At 40.3% G+C, this 10,835-nt stretch overlaps 1 protein-coding gene across 1 annotated transcript; it reads right to left on the reverse strand.

The window, feature by feature from the left end:
* Nucleotides 1-311: 311 nt before the first annotated feature.
* On the reverse strand, nucleotides 312-10,543 carry LOC123106397 (nuclear pore complex protein NUP107). Its single transcript, XM_044528580.1, has 25 exons — nucleotides 10,224-10,543; nucleotides 9,191-9,507; nucleotides 8,618-8,687; nucleotides 8,250-8,365; nucleotides 8,108-8,139; nucleotides 7,880-8,005; nucleotides 6,878-7,036; nucleotides 6,390-6,482; nucleotides 6,143-6,310; nucleotides 5,866-5,964; nucleotides 5,569-5,771; nucleotides 5,431-5,488; nucleotides 4,930-5,018; nucleotides 4,710-4,841; nucleotides 4,256-4,378; nucleotides 3,765-3,863; nucleotides 3,466-3,657; nucleotides 2,975-3,146; nucleotides 2,688-2,844; nucleotides 2,312-2,514; nucleotides 1,903-2,044; nucleotides 1,646-1,806; nucleotides 1,406-1,522; nucleotides 1,217-1,317; nucleotides 312-785 (listed from the first exon to the last, which is right to left on the reverse strand). The coding sequence occupies exons 1-24, from the start codon at nucleotides 10,325-10,327 to the stop codon at nucleotides 1,240-1,242; spliced, it is 3,210 nt and encodes a 1,069-aa protein (XP_044384515.1). The 5' UTR covers nucleotides 10,328-10,543; the 3' UTR covers nucleotides 312-785; nucleotides 1,217-1,239.
* Nucleotides 10,544-10,835: the final 292 nt, after the last annotated feature.

The following is a 10,835-nucleotide window of genomic DNA, read 5'->3' on the forward strand; positions in this document are numbered from 1 at the left end:
CATTGCACTGCATGCTGCTAGTGCACTTTTATGTCCGTCCTTTAATTACTTTTGTATATGAAAACTTCATCAAATGGAATACCTGTTGAATGTAGATTCACGGTATATTCCCCGAGCAAGTCCCAATCATCGCACTCACCGGCATATCGGTACATCTGAATAGACTTTGCTTTGCTCAAAGCTGACTTAGACAGAACTTCTTGTCCATGCTAAATCCTTCTGTATAACTTAAAACAAGGTCTAAAATAGCAGGGTTTTTTTTTTTTGCTAAACACATAGTCACCCCTCCCTATGAGCACCCTTCGAGTGACTGAGCCAACATGTGTTAAGATTGACGAAGTCATCACAGACGCATGAAAGAATAAAGCAGTTACATCCTGAAATAAACGCAGAAAAATGCAAGCACCCATCCCAAGTCTAGAACTTCAACTTGGGTTAGACAGGTTGCACCACAAGAAACCTAACAATCCAATCACTCAAGATTTCTTACAACACCATATAAACTGAGAAATTGGTTGTTACATTGACATGGTCAATCGGGTTGGACGCAGATATTTCCCCCGTTGCCAAATCTACATCCGACCCCTATGGTTTTTGTCTAATATATGAATCATCCAGGGACATCTGACTGATATGCAAATCTGGCAGGAACACTCTTCTCCTTCGCCTCGAAATCTTGCAGGAACATACTTCGCCTCCGTTTGCGCCATGGCTATTCCATTCATTGTGAAGAACGTGCCAGAGACAAAAGGCAAGACCTTGGAAGAGATTCAGGCTTCAATAAACTGCGGCACATGAGTGGTTTGGAGAAAGTTAGATGACACATTTTTCTTTGCTCTAGCAATTGTACGCAATGTGTATGAAATCTGTAACGAAGATGTGTATCAGGGCAGCTAAAAAGTGCACAAGATTTCCATGTTGGTGTACCCTTCAAGAGGATTTGCAACTGCCTCCTCTTCTATTAGATTTACCAAAACCTTATGATATATAGTCCAACTAAAGTGAGTTAATTTGCGTCTGCTGATGCCATCAGCTGAGAGCAAGCAATTACAAAGCTGTAAAGCTGCAGTGCTAAGCATCAGATAGGGTAATGTAAAGCAGCAGGCAGAATATGAGGTATTGTGAAGTTGTAACCGATCAGATTAAAGTGAACTGTTTCACAGTACCAGATATACAAAAAAATCAGGAACTCCTGAGTAAGTTTCAGGTGACAAACCTGATAATTTAAACAAGAGTGGCTTAGCCATCAGCAGGCCTCTCCTCCTCCTCAAGCTCCATTTTACATATGAAGCACTCCCTCTCAAAAATCAGGAACTCCTGAGTAGGAAATTCAAGACATTTGCTGATATTAGAAAAACTCTGCACTGCAGTTATTAGATGAACAAACTAAAGAACGTGATGTAACCTGTAACTGCTGCTGGCTGAACAAGTGCATCATCCCAGAATCTGATGAAGCAACTAACTCAATGAGTTTATCACAACGGTCTAGAGAATCGCCAGCTTCAGAAAGGGAGATGGATGCCTACAAAATATTAGCATCGGACATCAATATACCATATGCGTACTGAAACAGCAGAACAGCAACCATTTCGTCTATATTCAATGTAGTAGGGCAGATACTTGCAGAATCTATTTACAAGATCACCTGCATGGATCGTAGAATTGTTTCTGGCAGGCAGCATCTTCGGCAAAGCCCTCGAATGATATAACCAGCAGTACTTTCAACCGAACCATGACAATCAGAATACCAAGCATCAAGTCGTGAAATTTCCATTGAAACTCCAGGTTGAAACCGATTGAGTTCACCTACAAAAATAAATTATCGATATAACTATTGCACAAAATATTATTTGCATTCAAGAAAAAGAACTGAATCGTACTTTTGTTCTAAATTCTAGATACCTTTAAAGCCAGCGGCCATAATTGCAGCAAGAAGACCTCCATCATTGGCTTCATGAAGACCAAACCCATCACCTTCTGTTGCTAAGCAACGGAGCGCAACTTCAATACAGCAAGGATCTTTAGACGAGACCTTAACTTCCACCTGTCCATGAATTATACAGTCAGAAGTTGCAGAAGCATTCCAACAACAACAACAAAGCCTTTAGCAGAAGCATTCCCTCAAAAAAAAAAGGTTGCAGAAGAAACCATCACAAGCAATAACTAGAAATTGAAATGTAAGAAATTGAAGTGTAAGCTTTAATAATCCTTAATAAACACCAAGGCATGGTCTGTAATGTACAACACTTCATATTATATCTTGGAAGCATAATATCCATATGGCCTTCAGGAGAAGAGAGATGGACTCGACCTTCAGCTGACGATGCAGCACATCCTCTTCGCTGATAGTTGAATAAAGTGCACTAGTCAGAGCCGTGCATGATGTTGCATCTGGAGTCATGCATTCCCCAGAAGGTAGACAGAGTATTGCCGTTGCATGCAACTCAAGGAAAACAAGCTCTGATGACTCAAATGGGCTTGTCTCGACAGCATTTAACCATGGTCTCTCTTCCCCTGATACAGAAAACCAGAAAATATAAAATAATGGCAACAAGTTCACCACCGTATACTTTCACATGTTTAGCGGTTTAAAAAGCATATTTGTAGGCTAAAGGGCCATAATGATATAAACATTTATTTGTTTTCGAGAAAAGAGGTTTGTGTTTCGATGAAAGTTTATTACTTACTTTCTAATAACAAGAATGCTAACCCCAGTGTTTGTGTCGCTGCAGCAACAGCTTGATCCTTTTCTTCTGCCGAAAGCATTTCAGGGGGAACAGACGAATTCTCCATCTCGCATCTAAGCCAACCCCGGTATGTTGCATCCAGGGAGTAATATTCGTGCTGTCTCACCACAAAAGCAATTACTTTGTCAAGAATACCAAGGTACTGACTAAACTCTCAGTGGAAATACCAGTACTGGAAGCATCAAGAGAAGAAGCACAACACATTAGGACAAAAAATGAGATCTTACCCAATCTTCAAACTCTTCTAAGTTATCAGACACCTCTTGATCTTCCAGCGAAAATAAATTTTCCTTTTGTTTCAATGGTTCGGCAAGGATGGCAAGCAACTTATGTGGTCCTACTGGTAGTTCAGGGACTCTCCTCATTGATATTAAGGAAAACTCTCTGAATAGTGTGTTGCTGATGATAAAGAAATTGATGGTAAGTTGCAATGCTACGAAGTATAAAGGAGGATAAATATCTTGTTTCATCAACCAAAAATAAGTTCAACTCTCACAAAGTGAGAAAAATAAATGAGTACTGTTTTAGCAATCAAAGAGGAACTCAATGGTAACAAAGAAAAAAAAGATAAGCAAGTACTGTTTACTGATATATTTCAGCAACAAACATACGGACGCAATGCAATAAGAGAATAAATGTTTCCAGGACCATGCAGGAGGGCTGCATGTATTGACTAGCAAAGTTTTCTCTGGCACAAGAACAAATTAGATATAGTTACCTATGCATCAATGCCCGTATCAGAAGTTTCCCTGTGATCGTCTCAAAGCCTGGAATTGAGGATGGTGGTGTGAAGCAAAGCCACTGAATGATCATTGCCTTCTGAAGTGCTTGCAGGTGATGCTGTTCCGCAACATCAGAAAAATCTTCATTGTACTGATGGGGTTTTGTTTCTCGAGACCTTGAAAGAACTCTGCACTAAATTAAAATCTTGTCAGAACATGTCCACAAATAAAGATAAGTTAAATATGTGAAATTTGGTGTATTTCATTGTTATATGTATCCCCACAATCAGCGAACCTCTCAATTATCTCTTCAAAACAAGCCTTGGATGCATCTCCAGATGAGAATGGCAAATACTCCACAGCAGAGAGGAAAAGCTTGTACATGGTATGCAAGCTGTTGCAGGAAAAAAAGGTGTGATGCCAGCTAATCAAAGTCTTGGAAGCAAAATAAACCATCAGCAATAACACATTTGAGAACATTTCAGTGTGAAAGAACAACAACATTCCTAGCACAATTTTTATGGGTAAACATAAAAAGTTGAACATGCAAGTATTGTACCAATTATACTTTCTATGGAATTGTCATAAATCTAAGGCTAAAGGGAACTGCACCGAAGACACATAGCTCACAAACTAAAATCTACTGGTAAATATTAGAACAAACATGAACAGCCAATGACAGGTACATCATGCACTAATATGTCACAGAAGATTACAGAATACTAATATATGTAACAATTCCCAGATTGCAAAAATATAAAAAGGTATAATCACATTTAGTAATACCTGCTATTTAACCTTAGTTCCATCATGTCCACAAACAAATCAATGCAAACATCACGTTCAAGCTGAGAGGCATATACTCCAACCAACTCTTCCTGCCCCTCTGAAAACAAGTATCTCACGTACCTGGAATTAATCATTAGCTTTTCCTGCTGTGAAGATTAAGAAACAGGCAATGTACCAACATAATATGGAGAAAATAGGAATAAAAGATTCATCTGAAGATCAATGACCAAGCTTAACCTTTAGTTAAGAGAACAGTAGAAGTAATGGAGTAAGCCCTTGACCCAACAAAAAGAAAGAAAACTACTTATGCAACTGAATACTTTTCATAAAATTATATTAACTGACACAAGAAAGGCCTTTTTTTAACCAAACAGATGCCATTTTAACATGACATTACTCCAAAAGGCTAAAAAGGCTCAAAGCCACACAAAGATTGGTAAACAATACTTACATGTTGATGATGAGATCACCGACAGTAACCAGCTTTTCCTCAAACTCGTCTTCCATTTCATTGCTGAGAAGGTATCTCAAAACAAGAACAATATGTGCCCCAAAACGTATCATGTCGGAATCATCACGGGACCTAATTGGACCAAGAAGTTACTCAAAAGTTAAATAATAAAGCAAAACTAAATATGGGGTTATCTAAACTAAAATCATAAAAGGAGTACCTCAAGACGTTTTGACCCTCTTCAATGGAAGACAACCATGACCATAGAAGGTCAAGAAGATGAGCTAAATTTCCACTCATGAGATTCATCTACCAAATAAGTAAACATGAAATGGTTAGGCAAGTGAGCGATCGTAAATTGAATTATACAGCTATTGGAGAACTCCATTTACATGGAAAGTAGTTCGAGTATTTGTGTTTATTCCAGTTAATAGCATGAGTCATCAGAATGTTTGATTGAGTCACAATTTTTTTGCAAAATACAGATTTAGTAGAACGTTAACTAAGATAATGCTTAAATACTTGGTTTTCAGATTAATCATCTACAGATTCAGAACACATGTCTAAACTAGCCATCAAACTGGCAAATTGTACAGCAACTGTAAATTACTGCCAGTTTCCGCTTATCTAATGTCAAGTAAATTATCCAGCTGTACTAGAAAACATTAAATGAACTTAGTAGAGAAATTGCATATTCTTCACTCTTGGAAATGTATCTTACCTCAATTTGTCGATGCTGCTCCCGACATGCTCGAGAAACAGTTTCATGAACAAGGTCACTGCATCGCAAGTGACACATATAATAAGCAGGCAAATAGTGTATGTGTGGAAGTTCTAAACAATGTTAGTACAGCAGTACCTTGAGTGGAGTTTCTGCAGAAGTGCAGCTATATCACGAGGTTGCTGATCAAGAACATGATATGGCCAATTTTCTGGGCCAAGCTGGGTTCCATTCATATCATCATCAAACTCTTTCTCTTCTGGTCTGCTGGTTTGATATTGAGATAATTCTATATCCACTTTCACATCTAGCCAGGATTTAGCCATTGCCCAGCAAGCTGACTAAGAGATGAAGGTAAGAAACCAGCATCAGAGAGAATAACATTGGATCAGATTAGAAAGGCAGGCTTAGAAATGAATTGAATAATATACATACCTCCCAGTCAGTACAGATTGGCAAGGTACGCTTCAAGTTACTGCACTGTAAAGCATATACAGCCATCTCATACTGGCCACCATCGTGTTCAGCAATTTTCTGCAATAGTATAATTAATTTAGAGTTGAGTTTAACAAAGTATTAAGTATTGGCAACATATACACACATAACTATTTTGAAGACAAAACCATTGTAACATTTACAGAACCACATTAAATATAACAGCAAAGCGCAAAGCAGCATAGTTCAACAACATGAGTACAGCACGGGAGTTTACCTCTGAAGCACAATAGGATGCCCATTTCCAAAGACGCCACTGCCGTCCAATACCACTTTCCAGTTCAATTGCTTGTAGTGTTCTAGAATTTCCATTCTTGAGCATGGCCTCCAGGGAAGGAAACAGATCTATGCCACCAAAGGGGCAAAGAGTGGCAGCTCTCCATGACTGAATATACTCGAGGCGTTAGCATCAAGTGGAGGTGATCCATCATAATAAATACATATGCCTATACAAGCTGACCAACCTGTCCAGCAGATCGGCACAATTCACATGCCTCTTCTAATCTTCCAGCTCTCAAGAGAGTCCAGATATCTTCTAAAAGCAATTCATCTTGCTTCTGCTTACACATAAAGGAAAGGTGAGTTCTGATTTTACTAGAGGCAAATTCTAGTTACTTCACCAGAGATGATTAATGAGAAGAGATCTTTAACAACTGAAAGAGATTTGTCTTCTTTGTAGTGCTGTTAGTCCAGTAATTACTGCTTTAACTTAGTAAATAATTAAATTTGAAGGTTAAGTACTAGACAGTTATCCAAGGCATCCTCTTAAAGTGAGATTATGAGGTGAAAGGTGGCCTATTACCACATTAAAGAGTATCAAAAATATTCTGGAAAGGTCAAGTAGAACCAATTATAATGCATACTTGCAGCATTTTAAATATCATAATAAATTATTAGCAGCTTTATGAAAGGATCTTTACACTGTATTCGAAATAGATACCAAATAGCCTACCTTGTCATCAGGAAGAAGTTGGGCTACTTCACGAGTTGGAGCATCAAAATCCACATGCTTCACTATATTAGAATCATTATTCCTTCTCTTTAGGTACCTCTGTGTACGATGCCAAACACCAGAACTTGGTAGATATGAACCAACATGAGATCCTCTCACCTACAGAACAGAAATATAACACCACAAGAAATGTGTGTACCTCTATCATCAATTTGCTCATGAATAGTAAGTTAAATACTCTGTTACTCCATAGCTCATTGTGTGATTAAAACAAAAGCAAGGTCATTCAAGGAAGAAAAATAACTACTGAAATTTAGATGATCAGGATAGATCTTTATGAAAGAGCGATGTACACATGAGATTTACTGCCTCCATCCAGTTTTATTAAGCGTCTTCCATTTTGGCTTTTGTCCACAATTACAAGGCCCACACTTTCTTCCATATACTTTTGTTCAATTTCCCTCTGTTATGCACCGGTTGCATGCCATTAATGTTTGTTTGCATGAAAAAGTCAGAATGACGCTTGTATGCACTTACTGCCCATGCTCTGGTTGCCTGCATTCTGATTTCAGTGCACCAAATGCAGCGCCTTGAGGCAGAGTGACATTTCACATGCATGCTTGCATTTCCTTTCACAGATTATTTGATGATGCTGGTGTTATTAGGTGATGGAACAGAGAGCAGTTGCATTGAATATATTGACAAATATTAATTAGGGGTAATTTAGACAATTCTAGTACCGTGTTGATCATTGTTCCTTCTATATTCCTGTTCAGAGGGAGTACATTGTAGCTTAATACCAAATATTTAAGTTAACATATCGTGGAGAGATGTATCTGTTTACTTTGCTAATTCTTTTATTGATGGAACTTCTAGAATCTATATTACCTAAGGCGGGTTGTTCCATTCAATCAATCATGTTCCACTACAGGGATCCCACGTATCAAACAGGAAATAGAAAAGACTAAAGTCTTAGTAAAAAACATAGCATGGTTATCTTACCTTTTTCTCCAAATCAAGACTTTCAGAAGCAAGTCCTTCAAGCCAAAGTACAATCCGCAGACACAATTGTGCTGTAAGATCTGTTGCAACATAGCGGCAAGCCTCCTGATGGGATGTAGTTGGTGACTGTCAACAACAACAAAATATCCTTTAGATAAATCCACAGATACAAGCACATGAATAGAAGGAAAAGACTTTAAGACATTCACAATTAGAAATGTAGCTTACCATGAATAGTCCTTCAGGAAGCTCTTCATTTGCTGCAATGTAGCACATGGAATTTCATGCATGGCGTAGCAAACAGTTTACTTAGAAGAACGTTGACTTATAGCCACTGCTACTTCAACTGACTTGTCATAAAAGTTATTACCTTTCCCATAGAGGTACCAAAGAAGTGACCAAGAAGCAGCTTCATCCAGTAATAGTTGTGCTTTTTGCTGCATAAGTTTATCCTCCACCATCCGAACCTTTCCTGTGGCGGCATACCTGAAAATTAAAAAGCATCCCCACATTAGCATCCACAAGCTACAGCACAGGCATCTATTACCTTGGAAAATAAAGTACTTGTAGCATAATAATTATTCATCTTCACGCGATGAAAAAATAATGATTGTGGTGTATATCAGTAAAGTGTAATGTGGCAAAGAGTTGCATCCAAGAATTGGTCAGCAGTAGAATATGCCAATCATACAAAGTCATACAATGGAGCATTATTACTAGTGTAAGGCAATATAAAACCTTAGTGACTCTGAAGCGTTTCTACATGTCCTCTCAAATTGTAAAATCACGTCCGGGAAGGGCATCAATCCTACAACAGAAGAACACATCAGTAAACACAAATAACCGCAAGGATATAGCTAGATAGTATGTGTTCACAGATTTCTGGTAAGCAAACAAAAGTACAGGTTTCTCCATGCTATTAATCTAGTACTCCCTCCATTCCATAATTCTTGTCGTGGTTTTGGTAATAGATATGTGTGCGCCAAGTCCTCTGCTCACGGGAAAAAAAGAAGGAAAAGGCACATTTCTCTAAAGTTGAGAGCATGACTCAAGCACCTTTTACTTCACTATTCACTGCTACTTGAAGATTTGTGCAGCTTAGTTTGTGGGAAGCCTTTTTCACTAACTTATTGGTTAGTGAAAATTAAACAAAACAAAAGGGAACGCAATGACATGGATCATATACAAACAACGGATGTTAATAATAATAACTACAATGTGTAAATACAATATTCAAATTAAGAACTGTCAGCAACGGCAGAGCATGCTAGATTATAAGCATCACTGCCCATATGGCATTGTCAAACTGACCTTGTATTGCTGAATCAAGAAGGGATGCAAACGCTGTAAAAGTTGTTTCTCCTTCTCGTGGCATATCGTCCTCCAGCTTGACTAGATTCAACGTTGATCTTGCCGCCTTCCTACCTGAACCACCATCCAGCAGTTTCGGTCCATTCAAGCCATCAACGTCGGAATAATCAGCAGCCTCCCGCTTGACTTCTTCAAGTAGTAGACCAGCATTGGGCCGCCTAGGTATGCTGCTTCCATCACGCAACGCCCTTGCTTCTGAGAATCTGGAGACTGAGGTCCCCAACATTGGGGAGTCGTTTGAAGAAGATAGTCTCTTTCTGAGTAAACCACAAGGGAAAACAACAAAATCAGCTAGCGTAGCAACTAGTCCCAGTAGAGATACTGAAGTGGCATGTTCTCACATTTCACACAAGTAGGCTACATTAACCCTTCCAAGAATGTTTTTGCTACACTAGGTACTGGCACTGAATTGCACAGATCTTTACTAGAATACAACCTGCTCGGACATCGAGCACTTGCAAGCACTGAGGTGGGTGTTCCATGTGGTCACAAATACTACAGACTTAGTGTGCATTGCCAATATGGCAATATCAACCCACCAATTGGGTTGTCTACTTGTCTGCTGTGCTCTGGCCACCAAATAACCAAGTCCGGCCCAGGCACGCTCCACATATCCATCAAATTATATGATCGCATCACGGCAGAGCTACTAAAATACTACTTGAGAAAATGACTAACACGCCGCAATTATCCAATTACAGCGGATATTCTTAAAATGCTGTCAGGGTGGGATGAGCAGTGAGTAGCATATGACCTGATTCAGTGACGAATAAACCATTTGTACCAAACATCTGAGCGTCAACGACTGAATTCTATCGATTTCCCCACTCACTCTGACTCCATTTCGCCACTCGATTAGCGGCGAGTCAGAGCCACCACGCTCGCCTCCACCGCTCTACCGAACCACCCGGACCAGCCAACGCCAGCATTCGAACTCGAGAGGCGGAAGAGGAAGAGGGCGTGCATCTCTCACCTGTAGCGGCGGTACTCCTCCCGGAGGCGGGAGGACTCAGGGTCGAAGTAGCCCGGCGTCGACATTGGCGGCGGGGACGGGGACGGCGACGGGTCCACCTCCATGGGCCGGCGCGGCGTGGATCCGGAGGGGTTAGGGTTTTAGGGCCCGCTCGGCCGCCCTCCGCTCCCCAGAATCCTCGACTCCACTGCCCGGTTTGCACTTCTGTTTCAGATGGAGTGGAGCGATGGCGGCCGGAGGCGGTGAGGATGGCCGGTGTTAGTGCGGGAGGTTGGGCGGCGCCGTTCGGGCAGGGGCGGGGAGGGGAGGGAAGTGGAGGAGAGGAGGGGATTGCGGGCCGAGCGAGGAGACTGTTATGACACGGGCCACTCCGGGAGGTCGGCCCAGGTCCACTACTAGATGGAACAGAAGTGAATTCCAGGCCCAGAAGGGCGACCCAAGACAAAATCGCTGCGGACAAAAGGACCCGAATCATATTTTTTTTTCTGTGTCTCAATTTTTTTTCCTGGCCGGTTCCTTTTCCTGTTTTACTTCTCTCCAGTTTTTGATCATTTTCTTTGTACTCACTCCGTCCCATAATATAGGACGTTTTTTGGCACTACACAAAAAACT

The sequence above is a fragment of the Triticum aestivum genome, chromosome 1B (assembly GCF_018294505.1).
Source record: "Triticum aestivum cultivar Chinese Spring chromosome 1B, IWGSC CS RefSeq v2.1, whole genome shotgun sequence".
Taxonomy (NCBI): Eukaryota; Viridiplantae; Streptophyta; class Magnoliopsida; order Poales; family Poaceae; genus Triticum; species Triticum aestivum.